At 36.2% G+C, this 14775-nt stretch overlaps 1 protein-coding gene across 2 annotated transcripts in view; it reads right to left on the bottom strand.

Annotated features, from left to right (window-relative positions):
- The window catches only part of LIN9 (lin-9 DREAM MuvB core complex component), a 39159-nt gene that overhangs the window by 2321 nt on the left and 22063 nt on the right, over positions 1-14775 (bottom strand). For both annotated transcript variants that reach the window (XM_017812939.1, XM_017812941.1), the window contains 8 exons: positions 12052-12209; positions 10814-10947; positions 9731-9850; positions 9457-9558; positions 4514-4594; positions 1015-1140; positions 491-673; positions 284-381 (listed from right to left, as the gene is read on the bottom strand). In XM_017812939.1, the coding sequence (XP_017668428.1) occupies positions 284-381; positions 491-673; positions 1015-1140; positions 4514-4594; positions 9457-9558; positions 9731-9850; positions 10814-10947; positions 12052-12209 (1002 nt within the window). The remainder of the gene's footprint in view (positions 1-283; positions 382-490; positions 674-1014; positions 1141-4513; positions 4595-9456; positions 9559-9730; positions 9851-10813; positions 10948-12051; positions 12210-14775) is intronic.

Here is a 14775-nt window from a genome sequence, read left to right as displayed (position 1 = left end):
AATATTCTAAAATGACTAAAGAACAAGAAAGTCTAGTGTTGCTGCACCAATTCAGCGCTTTTTAATTTTTTTTTTAACAGGTTACTTCACTGATAGGTTCAAACAGAAAACTGCTCATTTCACATATCCTGTAAGAAGCCCCTTTTTAGATGGTACCCTTCCTGTTAAGCAGAAGTTACCAGATTACACCTCCGAATTTTAATCAAATGTTCATCTCTAAAATACAGTAAGAACTGCCTGCTGGCACAAAATGGGTAATTAAAAAATATTCGAAAAGTAATACCTGATATTTGAGGAGTCTATTGAATTCTTAATGTCATTTAATGAATCTGTTAGTGATTTAAATTCAAAGGAATTCAGATCACCTCCTTCTGCTAGACACTGTAGGAGAAGAAAACAAAAATGTTCTCACAGTTCAGCACAAAGAAACTGGCAGAGCTTTAATACTATGTATTTTATGGGAGATGCTATTTTTTTGCAAACACTGTACCTTGATTTGCAGTAATATTGCTGTAAGCCTAGAGATAAGATCAGTCAAATTTTCACTCTCAACACAAAGTTGTCCTGTCGATGAGGTATTTGCTTGCCTAACGACCTCCTGAGCTTCCTCTTCACACCTACGCCTCAGATCCGTGGGTTGGTCAGCAGGCTGGAGGCCCTGGTCAGGAGCAAGCTGCATAGATATAACAGAGAGAAATTAAGAATAAAAAATAAAGAATTAAAATGTCCTTTGCATTTGGTGGATGTGTGAAATGAAATTATTTCAAAGAAAGTTCACAGGTTTATAATATGCAGTATTTTTTCTTCATGTATGTCTATTTAAAAACAGGCCACTGGTATCAGCAAAAGTGTCTGTTGCTCAGACAAAGGCAGAGACAGAGAAGGAATCCAACACAGCTACTAACAGTTTCATTTCAAAGTGACCCCCACCTATGCCCTATTCCCAAGGAATTCTGTTTTCTACATAGATTAAGCAAAACCAACAAGTACGTACAGATTCCAGCAAAATCTTACCTCATAACAATACTGTTGAACTTTATGCAAAACTTTATTTAAGTCTTTGTTGAGTTGTTCTAGATCTAGAACAATAGTTGCATATCTCCTCTGAAACTCAATGCTTATTGGCATGGAATAGGATTTCTGTGGAAAACACAAAGCACATTAAAGTTAATGCAGTACTGAACATTTATAAATTTGGAACTCATCAAAAGGAACTTTCACTGGAAAATAATACTGAGATATTTGAAATCCCAGCGTTTAATAAAAAAAAGTTAACATACAAAATATTAAAATGCAGTATTACTATTTATAATTCCAAGTGACAAGTGTGTAGGTAACAACCAGGCTTTTATTCTCTTCTTAAAAGTACTACCATAATCTATGGTGGTAAATGCTACAGAAGATGACAGTGGTCTGACCTGCTTATTCTCCAATAGCTGGGCATGGCTTCTCTCTACTGGTTCAGCAGAAAACTATCCTGTCAGCCTGTCAGCAAGGGAACAGTATAGGACAATATGGCCTCGACCACCTCTGCTGCAGGATGGGAGGCACATTTGGCTAGTAAGTTAGTGGTCACTTGAGGATGACTCAGTGCTACACACCTTCTGTTACAGCTAACAGTTCTGCCAAAAAAGAGAGTTACTAGAGCTTATATTTGTTAATGTAAGTATTTTGTAAGCACAATTTCCACAAAAAGAATAAATACCAGAACACAGTACTTTTTTTCTTATACTCTTTTCAGAATATAGCTTGACATTGTTGGAGTGATATTTACGAAATTGAAATAAAACATACAATGTATTATAAAAGTTCCTCCAAAAAATACCTTTTGCAACATAAGATGGATGTACTTCTCCTTCTAGCCACTAGTCTGAGATACAGGTATCTCGTACAATCAGACCTGTAGCTATAGATTTTACAGCACAAGATAAACCAAATTGCAAAGCCAAGAGCCTTCATCAGGAGGATCCTTGTCAAAAACTCAAAATCAAGGTTTCAGTTATCAGTTCAGTTCAAAGTTAAACAATCACTGAAACAATCTTAAGGGATTTACAAGTCTGAATACCAAATTAACAGGGCTTTAAACTAACACCATAATTTCAGAATTCACTGGAAACTAGCATAAATTTGACACACTTCCTACAGCTCTGGAACACAGGAAAAAAATTGTAACTTTCAGACCTTCTCCAATGATCAGCTTCCCAAGAGCAGACTAGACTACTCCAGGTTAACCGTGAAAGCTGCAGACAATTGTGGATTCCCTATCAGGAAAGGTTAAGGGCATTCTACGGTAGTGATGGTGAAAGGAATATTTCTCAGCACCAGCACTGTTTCTGATCCAAGACCTGGAAACAGGGACAAACAGCTGAACCGTTAGAAAAAAGATGGATTGGCTTTCAGTGGATGGAAACAAGTAACACCTCTGTCTGTCACATCTAGATGCTTCTCTGAAACAACCAGCATTACCTCTACCTTGCCTTTATTGCAGATCAAGTGAAAAAATGAACTGTCCATCCTTTTATTTGTATTTGTTTATCCAAATGTTTACTGTTTTATGTACATGGTAATTTGTTTATAGCCTGCAACCCTGACTTGTATAGTGATGTCAAAAAAATGAAATAGAAAATGTGCAGTTTTATGCATTAATAGCTCCTCTGAAGGCATCTCATGAGTTGTGTAGATTTATTATTATTGCCAAATAATAATGGACTACATTCAGTATCTGTTCTAATTGTGGTCATTTCCATTTATTTCTATATTGAATCAGTCATTAAAAAAAAAAAGTCTTAATAAAAGGATTACTTTAAACCAAACAGTGGTTTTACTCTAACAATTATCAAATCACAACTGTATGAATTATTATCTAAGTCTGACAAAGTGTACACCTGAATGAACTCAAAGGATTTGATTTTATTCACTTTTGGGTATGCTATTGATGTTGAAATGTATTTGGGCTAGAAAAAGATTCTTGTTCAAAGGAAATATATTTTAAAGGAGAAACAACACATATACAGTGGCACAAATGTAGATGGGATTGCCAAGGGACAAAGAGGATTAGAAGACAGACTAAGAATATGGCCCAATAGGAAGGTATCACATCCTCTATTTTTATCAGTGCAGCCTTGAATAGTAACAGAGGTTGTTTTATGATTGCTGGTTTACAAAGGAAATAGAGCAGGGAAGAATTTCAAAAGTATCTCTAAGTCCTTATCCAGGCTACAAGTGACCTAAAATATATCAAATTTAACGTTTATTTCTAGATTCCTTTCTTCCCCATTGCTCTTTTTTGCGCTTTCAATTTTGTGGAATAAGAAGACCAAGAAAAATAACAATACAGTTAATTTATGATTTAGTAGCTGAAAGATGCGTTAACGTCTGGGTTCTTGTCAAGAGGAAGGCTACTGTCATTCCTATGACTTCCTTATCTATGCAAAAGTACCAATATCTAAGAAAAAACAAGAATTTTTTTATTTTAAGAAGAGCTGGTAATTTTTTCATTATCACAGTTACAGGTTGCAATGGTATGTTTTAATCTACTTCTCTTTGCATCTCCTTTAGTTACTAACACACAAAATTACAATACAAAACATTTGATGCACAAGAACAATAATGTAGTAACTGAAATGACAACAAGGTTCTGAAGGGCTTCATCACAGCACAAAACAAGATAATTACAGGGACATGGGGATGGGGCAATAGGAAGCAGAGTAACAGAATGCACACATGCATATGATCGTTGAAGAGGCAGAATCAGAAATCTTACCGCAATAAATCAAAACCTTCAACATTCAAATATTTTACATGAAAAAAGAAGTCAGCGTTTTGGTTTCAAGAAATAAAAGGGACTCCTCCTTCCTCTCCACAAACCTTTAGCCTTCTGTCTATACACTGCAGAGACAACAGCCTGAATGGGCACTGGCAGAAGGTTGAGACTGATATCTTTCTGCTTTCAAGTTGATTTATAGCCATGGGTGGTAGACGAGGCATTCTTATCATTTTGATTTACTGACTGCTGATTAGATAAAGTTAGCAAGAAAAACTATTCTGCTGCTGCTGCTAATTATGCTGTAGCTGCTCTGGTACTGTAATTTTAAATGCTGGTCAAGGGCACTCAGAGCTTTACATAGAAAATCTCTGAAATGAGTAATTGTTTTAGTCAGAAAGCTAAGAAAATAAGAATCTAACATCCGCAAAGTAATATTATGATGAATGTCTTACCAGATAAACTTGTACCCCACGTTCTCAAAGTACATAGTATTTCCTTATTTTATGTGTCAACTGACAAGTGCTATCCTGATATTAACATTAATCAGTTTCCAAACGCTTTCAAAGGAGAATCATATTTCAAACTACTGACCTCTCTGACTTGTCTTTAAAAAAATAAGAAAAAAATTTCATGTTATAGGAAGCAATCAAATACAGATTTTATTTAGACTCTACTTCTAATTGTATCTATTTGCATCAGCTGTTAAAGCATATCCTGTTTTAAGAATTGAAAAGAGAACATTCTCACCAGCTTTTCTGCTTCTGTATTCATCTCTCTCAATTGTTTGATGTGTTCCTTCTTGATCATAAGGATTTTCGATAACCTGGTCTAAAACAAAGGAACTATTTTTAGAATGAATAGGTCCTTAAGCAGTTTCGAAATGCCATAGAAATTAAAGATAAAAAACCATATGTGTTTCTTTCATAATTTAAAATTTATTTCTCAGTTGCTCATCAAGTTAAGATGCAGAAATTAAAATTAATCAGAATTAAATGATGGATTTTCTAGATATATTTAAAGCATTTCCAAGTGCCATAAATTGATGAGTTCGAAAATCCGTCAGCTGAAATTCCCTGTAGGAAGGCTAATATAATTTATGGCCAGCAAGAGGCTAAAGAACCTTCTTTTTTTGGTGGGTTTTTTTCAGCCTGAAGGAGAGCAAAGGGTGTTATGGTCATGTACTACAATTAATATCACTTACCTTATCACACCTTTTTTCACACAGTTCTCAGCCTGTTCTCAGCTGTGCCCTCTACTGAACACCAGCCCTTTGTGTAAACTCTTGCAGTAAAACCTGGTATAGGGATTGGGTCTGCCTTATACAGAACAATTCTGGCTTTCCATTTCCCTTTTTCATAATGGGAATACCCTGTTTCCCCTGCCCTTGGGACCTAGTAGGCTGCAGTGGAAATCACTGGGAGGGTTCTCAAACACACACATCACTCCTAGAACTATTTATACTTGAGGGCCCTGAGAGAAATCCTCACTCCACTACAACCAGCAACAGTTTTATTACTGACGTAAACAGAGCCAAGATTTCAGGTTTCATAAACTCCAAAGGGGTTAAACTGCATCCTAGTAGTAAAACACGTGACTGAGAGAAATAGGAACCTCTAGTTCAACATATATCTGACTCACGTATAATCCCTTTCCTTGATTTTCAAGTTCAGTCTTAACACAGTCAGGTTGCTTGCCCTCACAAATTGTAATAGAAAATTTTTCCAGGATCTCTTCCAGCTGTTGAGGAATATTCTGGGAATTTCTATGCTAAATGCATTCTTTTTCACTTCATAGCAATTTGTTCCAAATTGCCAAACAGCTAAATATAGCTCTCCCTCCTTATATTTATCCCTGTTCATTCAGAGACAACAAAAGCATCTCTTTTCCACCGTTCTTTCACTATACTAATCACAATACAATCCCTTCCAGACTCCACTCCCATACAAAGTTCTTCATCTCCTAAATTTTTGTGGCCCTTTCTGTATATTTTTATCCATTCACTGTTATCTTTCCTGGCTGTGAGCACAGGAAGTCTGTACCAGTATTCTAAATGACACACCTGTAAACTAAATCTGTAAAATGGCATCAATACTTCTCTCTTTCTACCACAAATATTTTGCCAGATGCATGTGATGAACTGATGACGTGCCATGGTCAGAGTCACAGGCAGTACTGCATTGGTTGTCACCCTCCCTATTATAGCTGCTCATTTCTGTCCTTGTGCTGTCCCCCAATGTCTGTGCTGAGCCAACACCTGCGTTTTTTGCACTTTGAATTTTGCATGAAGAACCCAATCACGGAACCGATAATGACAAACCAATAAATTTAAAAAGGCAAGAAAGGTTTAAAGTTGTTACTTGTGAGATAGATTATCTCTCTGAAAACGCTTCTAACACACCACACAAGTGCTCACGTTGCCAATAAAACACCTGGGAGGAAGGAAAGCACTGTTCACCATCTGCCACTACTGCCAAAAGTTACTTGTCAAGCTTTGCTCTTGTCACCATCCAGCAACTGCCTAGCAAGTTTTCTCCTTCATGAAGTTGTTGAGTTCCCAAATTAAGCAGAATATATTATTTGCTCCCCAAATTTGCAAGGCATTCACTTCTATGCTTTACTTCTACTTTGAGGTCCAGACATACTCGAGGATGCATAGCCCCAGTTGTCCAGCTGATGAGCTTGGATTTCATATTACATTCATCCTATTCCCAGATACACTCCAGATATATAATCAAGACAATCTGATTCTTTCTACAAGAAACTCTGACCTTTCACTGTATCTATCATATCCACCAACTTTCTCTCAGAGGTACATTTTATTAATTAGACTTCCATTTTCATTTGCCAGTGTCATCTGTGAATGCTTTCAATCTATCTCTATTTTCCTTGAAAAATTCTTCTGTAACAGCTCTATTTTCAGCAAAACTCATCCTGTTTATTCTTGTAAGTAAAGAGTATTTTATTTACTCATTAAACCAAAAACAAGTTTTTAGTACAATGCTTTTCCACATTAAGAAAGATGAAGGAATAATCCTACCAGTATGTTTAGATTTGTACTTAAGATTTCATTTTTTAGTCAGAAAATACAAGCATTTCAAAATGAAGTGCATGATAACTTACTATGCAATATTTTCAAAATTTTCATCAGCAGAAAACAGTCAAAAGTCCAGTATCAATTTTTAGGCCGTTCCTCCTGCATTTAAGCTGGGAAGATCCCTCCTTTCCCCACAGTGATCAGGCAGACACCAGGTCACTGTTCTGCCCGTGCTGCATTAAAACACTCCCTCTACTGGACACGCATCGACCCGCTGAACATTTGCTTTGTCCTAGAGTGCTTCCTTTCAAATCGAATTTTTTACCCCAAAACAAAAAAACGAAGGAGGCAAGAAGAGGAGAAACATTCCCAAAACCAAAACAACCCTCCAGCTGAGCGCTTGGAAAAACATCCTCCAAATTTGTTGGCTAGAATGTAAGAATGTAATCTATTGATTTTGACCTGCTCATATAGCTTATGAAATATTTAAGGATACATTATATATTGAACTAAGCATGAAAGACTTCTTTTAAAATTTATTACTCATTTATTGTTGACTTTATTCTTAATATCATAATGTTAATTTTTGAGCCAATTTTCTCCTAACACACGTCTGTCCACAGTAAAACCCAGAAACTCAGTCTCTGATATCAAACTGTAAACATGTAGGAATTAATAAAAAGATTTAGAAAGAACAATGATTAAAATAGTTGTTACAAGTCCCAATATTTGCTTACAACTGCGAGTTATATGTAAAGAGAATATCCCTAACGTTTATTTGTAAGTGTCTGCACATGATTTTGGATACACTTGCTTTTCTTTCAAATTAATTTCAAAATCTGTAAAAGGGAACTAGGGGGCTGAGTTGAAATCTTATTAAAGGTGTGCTGCATTTTTTCTGTTTTGTCCAAAATTTTTCCCATAAAATTGTTTCTTCATGGTCTCATAAATAACTGCCTGGCAGTAGTTCTCCAGTAGTTCTTCAAATCAAACATTTTCTGATCATTTACTTCCTGACTCACCATTAAATCAGAAAAAGGGCTTTAACTTCTTTTAGGTATCACTCTATAAGAAAGGCTAGAACATCCTGAGCAGTAGCCTTTAACATAAAAATACATCTGGTCTCATGAATGCAGTGCAATCAATAATCAATATTCACCAGTCTCATGTATTTCACAACATCAAATCCCAGTACCTCCTCAAACTTCTAATAAAAAAAATTGATGCTTAAAAATGATGCTTCAAGTCCTTCCATAAATGTTTAAGCCTCGGGATTCTTTGTCAAAAAGGTGCATAAAGTCTCAAGTTGCTCACATAAACAAATGCCAAAAACCCGTGGATTGATTTTGTTCAAAATATTTTGAAAATCTTCAAGCAAAAATACATATTAATGTGGCATCTTTGTAAAATGTCACCATTTTTAATACAATCAAGAGGTCTATACTTGTAAAACTCAGATTTCTTTATAAGGAGTAAAATATACAATCAAACGTGACTGAGGAATCACACATTTTCACATTTCAAATATACAAAGTAATTGTAAAGCTCAATACACCTTCGTTACCCAGCTTCACTGATCACAGTGACTCAAGAAGGATAGGCTGCAGACAGTCTTTGTTTATGCTGCTAAACTATATCTTTTGTGTATTTCAATTTTTAGCATAATTAACCTTATTGCAACTATATCTATGTTAAATTTTCTTAGCTAAGCTAGATGCCAAGCCACATTTTTCAAAATAAGCTCCATAGAAGTTTTCCCTAAAAAAAAAAAAAATTAATAGATGATTCTGTCAAATCAAATTCATTATGCTCAATGACCCAAATATTAATGTGTCATGTGAGCTACACACACAACTTCATTCTTTTGACCAATTACACAGACTTTAAAATCTGAGAGGCATTCAGCAATATTATTTCTCAGTTCTTAATATTTTAAACGTGGGTCATTCCAATCTCCTTTGGCATGTTCAAAACTGCTTTCATTGTTAAGGAATTCAATCACTTAAGCTACACAAATGAGCAATTACATTCTTCCATCATCCTGGAAAGTAACTTGCTTCAGTGAATTTTGATATTCAATGAACTTCAGCTTTCTAACATTAATTGTCTGCACTCTTCTGAACTGGTGTACAAAAATCATGGAGGAATTATTTCATTAAGGTGAAGACAAAAAAGTGTTTTCTTATTTATACAGCATGGTATGTTTGCTTGCAGGGAAATGAGTGCTGCTTTTCTTCTCCAACAGGGTAGGACATTACATAACATAAAATATCGCATTACACAATATATGACAATGCACATGGGCAAATGTTCTTTGCACAATGCCAGTATATTTTAAATAAATAAAAGAGTCTAAACACAGTACAATGTTTGCAGGTAGAAATAATGTCTTTTTTTTTTTTTTTTTTTCCAGAGCAAGTGGTGGAGCTGGGAAAAAGAAGACACACTTTTGGAGACCCCTGTGGTCTGAAGAGCGGCATATTTCAAACGTTATAAACAAGTGAGAAAATTAAGAAGGGGCCAAGGAGGGAATAAAAACAAATATCATTAACATCTCTTCAAAAGTTAATTTGGATATTACTGTCATAAATCAACAGAAGGTCATTTAACTGTGGAAGAATTGGCAGAATAAACACAAAAGGACAATACCACTTACCACTTGAATGAGGAATTCTACCGGAAAGCCTCCTAGTGTTTCACTATCTGTGCCTGAAATTTTGCTTTTCCACGAAGATTGTCCTAATAAAGGATCACTATCCTGTATAGGAAAAAACATTTAAATTAATAGCTTAGTTTTAGAGGGTTTTGCTAACCTTTTTATCTTGCTGAATAACCTCAGAAAATTAATCTCAAAAACTGTTGAAGGTAACAGTTTCAACATGTATCAAAAAATCTTCAATGATTAATACTACACGAAAAAAGTAACTTACTGTAATCGGAGACTGGAGTGAAGGTGTGTATGGCAATCGGGGAGGAGTCATAAAGAACCTTGAAGGCCGTTGTTTCTGTCCGAAGGCAGCAATTGGCATGGTTTCATGAGGCTCGTTGCTCTGGAAGCCAGGAAAAGGATATACCTCAAGTGTCAGATTAATTAATTTTACACACCTCTCAAAGTCTGGATGAGCCATGCCCATCCACACATCAACCCAACAACACAAAAAGATTAATGTTTTCCTTTTGGTCTAGGCAGGAGCTTCAAAATCCTGTTCCACCGCTGGAGTTTTCAAAGTGTTCCAGCATCACGTCAAATAAAACCTGCAGGAATATTTCCCAGAATTCTTCTGGCAAGTTGCAGACAAATCACAACTGAACAGAGGTTCAGTAGAGGTTCCAAAGTCAGATCATGACAGGGACTAGAGACTCTAAATTACACAGATTCAACACTACACAAGATAAAAAGAACATGAGGTCCTCCTAAAAGCTTGCAGTCTAGACCAGACTGTTTGGCAGGAACGATTCCTAGAGCTCGTAAACTGGTACAAAAGCCTATGAGCCAGGAAATCATCCCAAATTGTTTGACCAAAACAACATCCTCCCAGGTAGCTTCATTAGCACAAGAAGTTTCAAAATGAAGTTCAATCAACTCTTAATAGTTGCTTGCAACTACCACAGGCCTTTCCTGACTTTGGCAAATTAAAGAGGGTCAGGTTTTCTTGAACATTTTCTGCAAATCCTGGCGGGATCCCATTGCAGAATTTTCTTTGGGATCTTACACTTCATATATTTCTTCATATTGAACTCAGGCTATTACAATAGCATGTAATAGTAGGTCTAGTAAATTATTCCAGCTAAGCCATTATGTTTTCATCAATAGGGTTATCCTGCTCTGTAAAACCATTAACAGCAGAAGCTCATTATCCTGGAATTTCCCATGCATCTGTTATGCTTGTTTCTACTTTATGACAATACCACCTGGGTATAATATTTTTAATTAAAGCATACCACTGTAGATTTTTTCAATTTAGTTTTTTTTTTTATTACAGCTACTTTGAGAACGTGTCATTAATACTTACAAGAACTTCATAATCTGGGACTGTGTGTGTTCCAAGACCTGCCCTGTCAAAAGTCACTCTGTAGGTAGCATTAAGGGTGTCCACAGCGTCTATTTGTCCAGTGAACAGACCGTCATGGACACCTCGCAAACGCGCTTAAAAACACAACAAGAAACCAAACACTATAATGTTCTGACACCATTGAGAAAAATAGACTTAATACACCTTTTGCAAGTGATCCTTTATATGTATAGTTAAAACCCACAGATTAAACAGGAAAAAAACCAGAAAAGCAAAAGCAAACCCAGAAAAGCAAAAGCAATAAAAATATTACCCAAATTTTTGTCAAATTTAAGTCTGCAGGTCAAATATTTCCCAAATCTAATCCTTAGCACTACACTTATGTCTAAGAAACCCCCACTGTTTAATACCCAATACCTTCTGACAGACAGATTTTGCAGGCAAAAGTCAATTTCCGGATGATTTTGCATAGCACTTCTCTCTGATCACCTCCTCTGATGACTGCATACTTAGCAAAAGACAATGTGGAACCCAGCTCAAGGATACAGCTCTAGGAGAGTGGGGAGAGGCAGTGTTGTGCACTCCTGCTCTTCAGCAAGAATCAAGGGCAATGTTGTTGAACACAAAAAAAGCAATGAACAGTAGTGGCCTGAGTGGGAGACACTTATGTGAAAAGCATCTCAACCATAATCAGACAGTAGGGAGGAATTCAAGTTTTTATAAAATTAGACAAAACTTGAAGAATGTTTTTAACAGTATTCCTTCCTCAGCTATGTGTAAGTTTCTTCAGTAAGGCAATATCATGTTCAGCATACATGTCCAACTACAATGCAGTATCAATTGTATATCCATTTCAAACCAGGCATTTTTATATTTATGGAAAAATAAAGTTCAAGTTTTATATTAGGTCAGATTTTAAACTCTCAAGCAGCACTCATTATTTTGCATTTAAGCATATCTCTCTCTCCAAAATTTGGTAGATATATCAGACATTAAAAAACCCCACAGTATGAACAGCAGAAATAACAAACCCTACTAAGTTTGTACCTCAAAACCGTATCACTGTTTTACTAACACAAGCTAAACCTCACAAGCACCTTCTCAATGAACTAACAAAAACCCATACAATTTTTTATGTCCTACATTTAATTTAATTACGTGCACTTAAGTGTATTATGGCTTACTAAAAATCTCTGCAAAACACTTGGCTGCTTTTTTGTTTGTTTCTAAGAAATTACCTGTAACTTTTGTTCCTATTACAAGCGGTAATGGAATTTCTTCTGGAAGATCTTTGAACTGTGAAAGATCTGCAACTTTCCGCTGCTGCAGAAGTCTTATTTTCTGCCGTTTCTGTTTTAATGCTGACCTCTCCTCCTCAAAGAATGCAGAGGAACACCTATAATACAATTAGGTAAAACTGTACTTAACTTCAACACTGAAAACATACATATGCGAAGGCACACGGCATAAATAGGCACAGTTTACAAATCAGTGAGAGAAAATGAAAAAACTTGGGGTGATGTGTTCAAGGGAAAAGAATTTCATTGAATGTGTTTAGACAGTATTACTCCCCAGAATTATCACTCCTAAAATAAGAGTTTATTTAAAAATAATACGAATACTAGCTGTTGCATCAGTATATCTGAAGAGTACAACTTTTTAGGACTTTTTCTGCTTATAGGGATCCGCCTGGTGTCACAACAAAGGTAAAGCAGGTCCCACACCCAATCTACTCTGGATGCCAGCTCAATGCATGTGAGGAAGACGGACTGTGAGATCCCTGGCTGTCAACACTTAGTGGTACACAGGAGATCCCTTCCATATGTGCTTATTATTAGCTTGAATAAACTAACTTAGTATGAAAGGACACCAGACTCAGCACATAAAGGGGCACTTCTGTCTCATGTCCTTGCACCTGTGCAGAGTAAAGCTCAGCCCCAAAATCTCTATAATGCAAATTAACTGTTCTGAGATTGATCATAGTAAAAGTACAATTTTTTTTTTGATCTTGGGTAAAATCAGATAATCTCTAGCAGTCCCCTTCCCCATTTTGGGAGGGGAGAGTTGTTCTTAAAATGCAATATAAAAGATGGAAGACTCATTCCCAAGGCCCTTACTTGGTTTTATTCATTTTCACTTTTAACCCACTGAATAGGAATGATGCGTGAGGGAGACACTGAAAGCATAAAGACATTAAGGGCTCAATCCTATCTCTCATTCTATATTAGAAAAAGGTTTTTCATTCCTGTGTCAATAAAAGAAGTAATTTTAAAAAGGCAGACAGATGCTATTGTAGGTCTGCTTAATTGCAGAAGCAGTTATTTATCAAATAATTTGCTACCTTTGTTAATTGCTTTACTGCAGTCAAATGCAATTTAAACATTTTCTGTGGAAGTCATACAGTTATATATTGATTACTGATCAATAAGAAATTCTATTTTATGAGGTTATTTTAGAAGACACTGTCAACTCAACTCCTCTGCTCGTTTCCCCTTCTACATTGCAAATTATTTTCTGATTTAAATCCCTTTAAGATCTTCCTCAGTTATTTCCCACTTAGTACTAAGCAGTCAGCTCCTATTTTCAAGTCTGCTTATTATATACTGAAACAAACATCCTCATGTTTTCTTCTGTGTACCCCTCACTGGGAGAGCTCCACAAAGCCACAGTTTCTCTTCCTTGCAGTGTGTATAAGAAGACTGTAAAACACTAAGCCACCAGGATCTTGGGACCATTTTCTTTCATACTGGCCAGCAGTTTCACACTATATGCAGACATCAACTGCCTTTTATCTTATACATGTTTTCTAAGTTATAAGCTGCACAGGCCATCTGTTTTGTACAGAGTGTCCAGTGTTAATGCAATGAGATCCTAGTCCTAAGCAAGACATGGAAAAAAAATAAGCAAGAATGAATTGAAGCTGTGAGGTCCTTTTGTCAGGTACATGCAGTAATGCACTGCACTGAAGGTTCCTGTACCAGGCTTTCCCATCACAATCATCACAAAAGTCATCATAGTCTTTGTATAGCCTGGAAACTGTGTTGTAGATTGAGCAACCATAGGTGCATGTCCCACTCACCAGTTCACCACTGAAGAGCAGAATTTGTTTACCTGGAATTGTGTATTGCCTACTGGTCCTCATCAGGAATTTAAAATATCTAGAAAGGGATATGGTAGAGAGAGAGAGAGGGATGGTGGTTGGGAGACTTATGCAGAGCTTACTTGGATATTTTCACTTAACAATGCTATTTGCTTCATATTTACCACTGGGGAGGAAGAGGTGTGCAATAATGCTTGCTGTGGGCTGTGAGTATCAAGTTGCAAAATACAGGACAGAGCTTTTCAATTCCATTGGCTAACTACAGCAAGACTACAAAAAAGGCAAAAAAAAAAAGAAAGCAACATAGACTTTAATATTAGTCCTTCTAATCACATCCAGTGTCTTGTATCAGACACACCAGATGTTGTTTGACCCATGCTCTTAGAAATACAAATTCAAATGTTGATACTAATCACTGACCTTGGAAGGTCCCTACAACAGCAACTACTGTTTTGCTGCTAGCTCAGATGTTCTGAAAAAGTCTCTGTTCCAAACGCTGTAGATTATGGATGTAGAAAGTATTTGCAACGTATTTCTGGCTTCTCTTAAAGGAAACCTCCAACCCCACATTCCCCAAATGCATTTAATAAAGGTTATCCCATGTTTATGCCATCCTATGAAAAAATGAAGATTAAAACTATGGTACAGATCAAAACTGCAATCTCATTCATCTTCTGTAGAGACTTTCTAAGAGGTTGAACATTCTTCTCAGTTTTTACTTTGGTCATGAGAATTTGAACCAACAGAGGAATCATCATGTAGGACAAGCATATCTGAGCTCCATTCATATCCATCACTATTTCACAAGCCCAATTAAGTTTAAACAGAGTACACAAGACTAACTATTACCTCTTCCTTTTCT

The sequence above is a fragment of the Lepidothrix coronata genome, unplaced genomic scaffold (assembly GCF_001604755.1).
Source record: "Lepidothrix coronata isolate B3197 unplaced genomic scaffold, Lepidothrix_coronata-1.0 Scaffold38, whole genome shotgun sequence".
Taxonomy (NCBI): Eukaryota; Metazoa; Chordata; class Aves; order Passeriformes; family Pipridae; genus Lepidothrix; species Lepidothrix coronata.
Note: the sequence above shows the minus strand (reverse complement) of the source record. Positions and strands in the feature narration are given on the sequence as shown.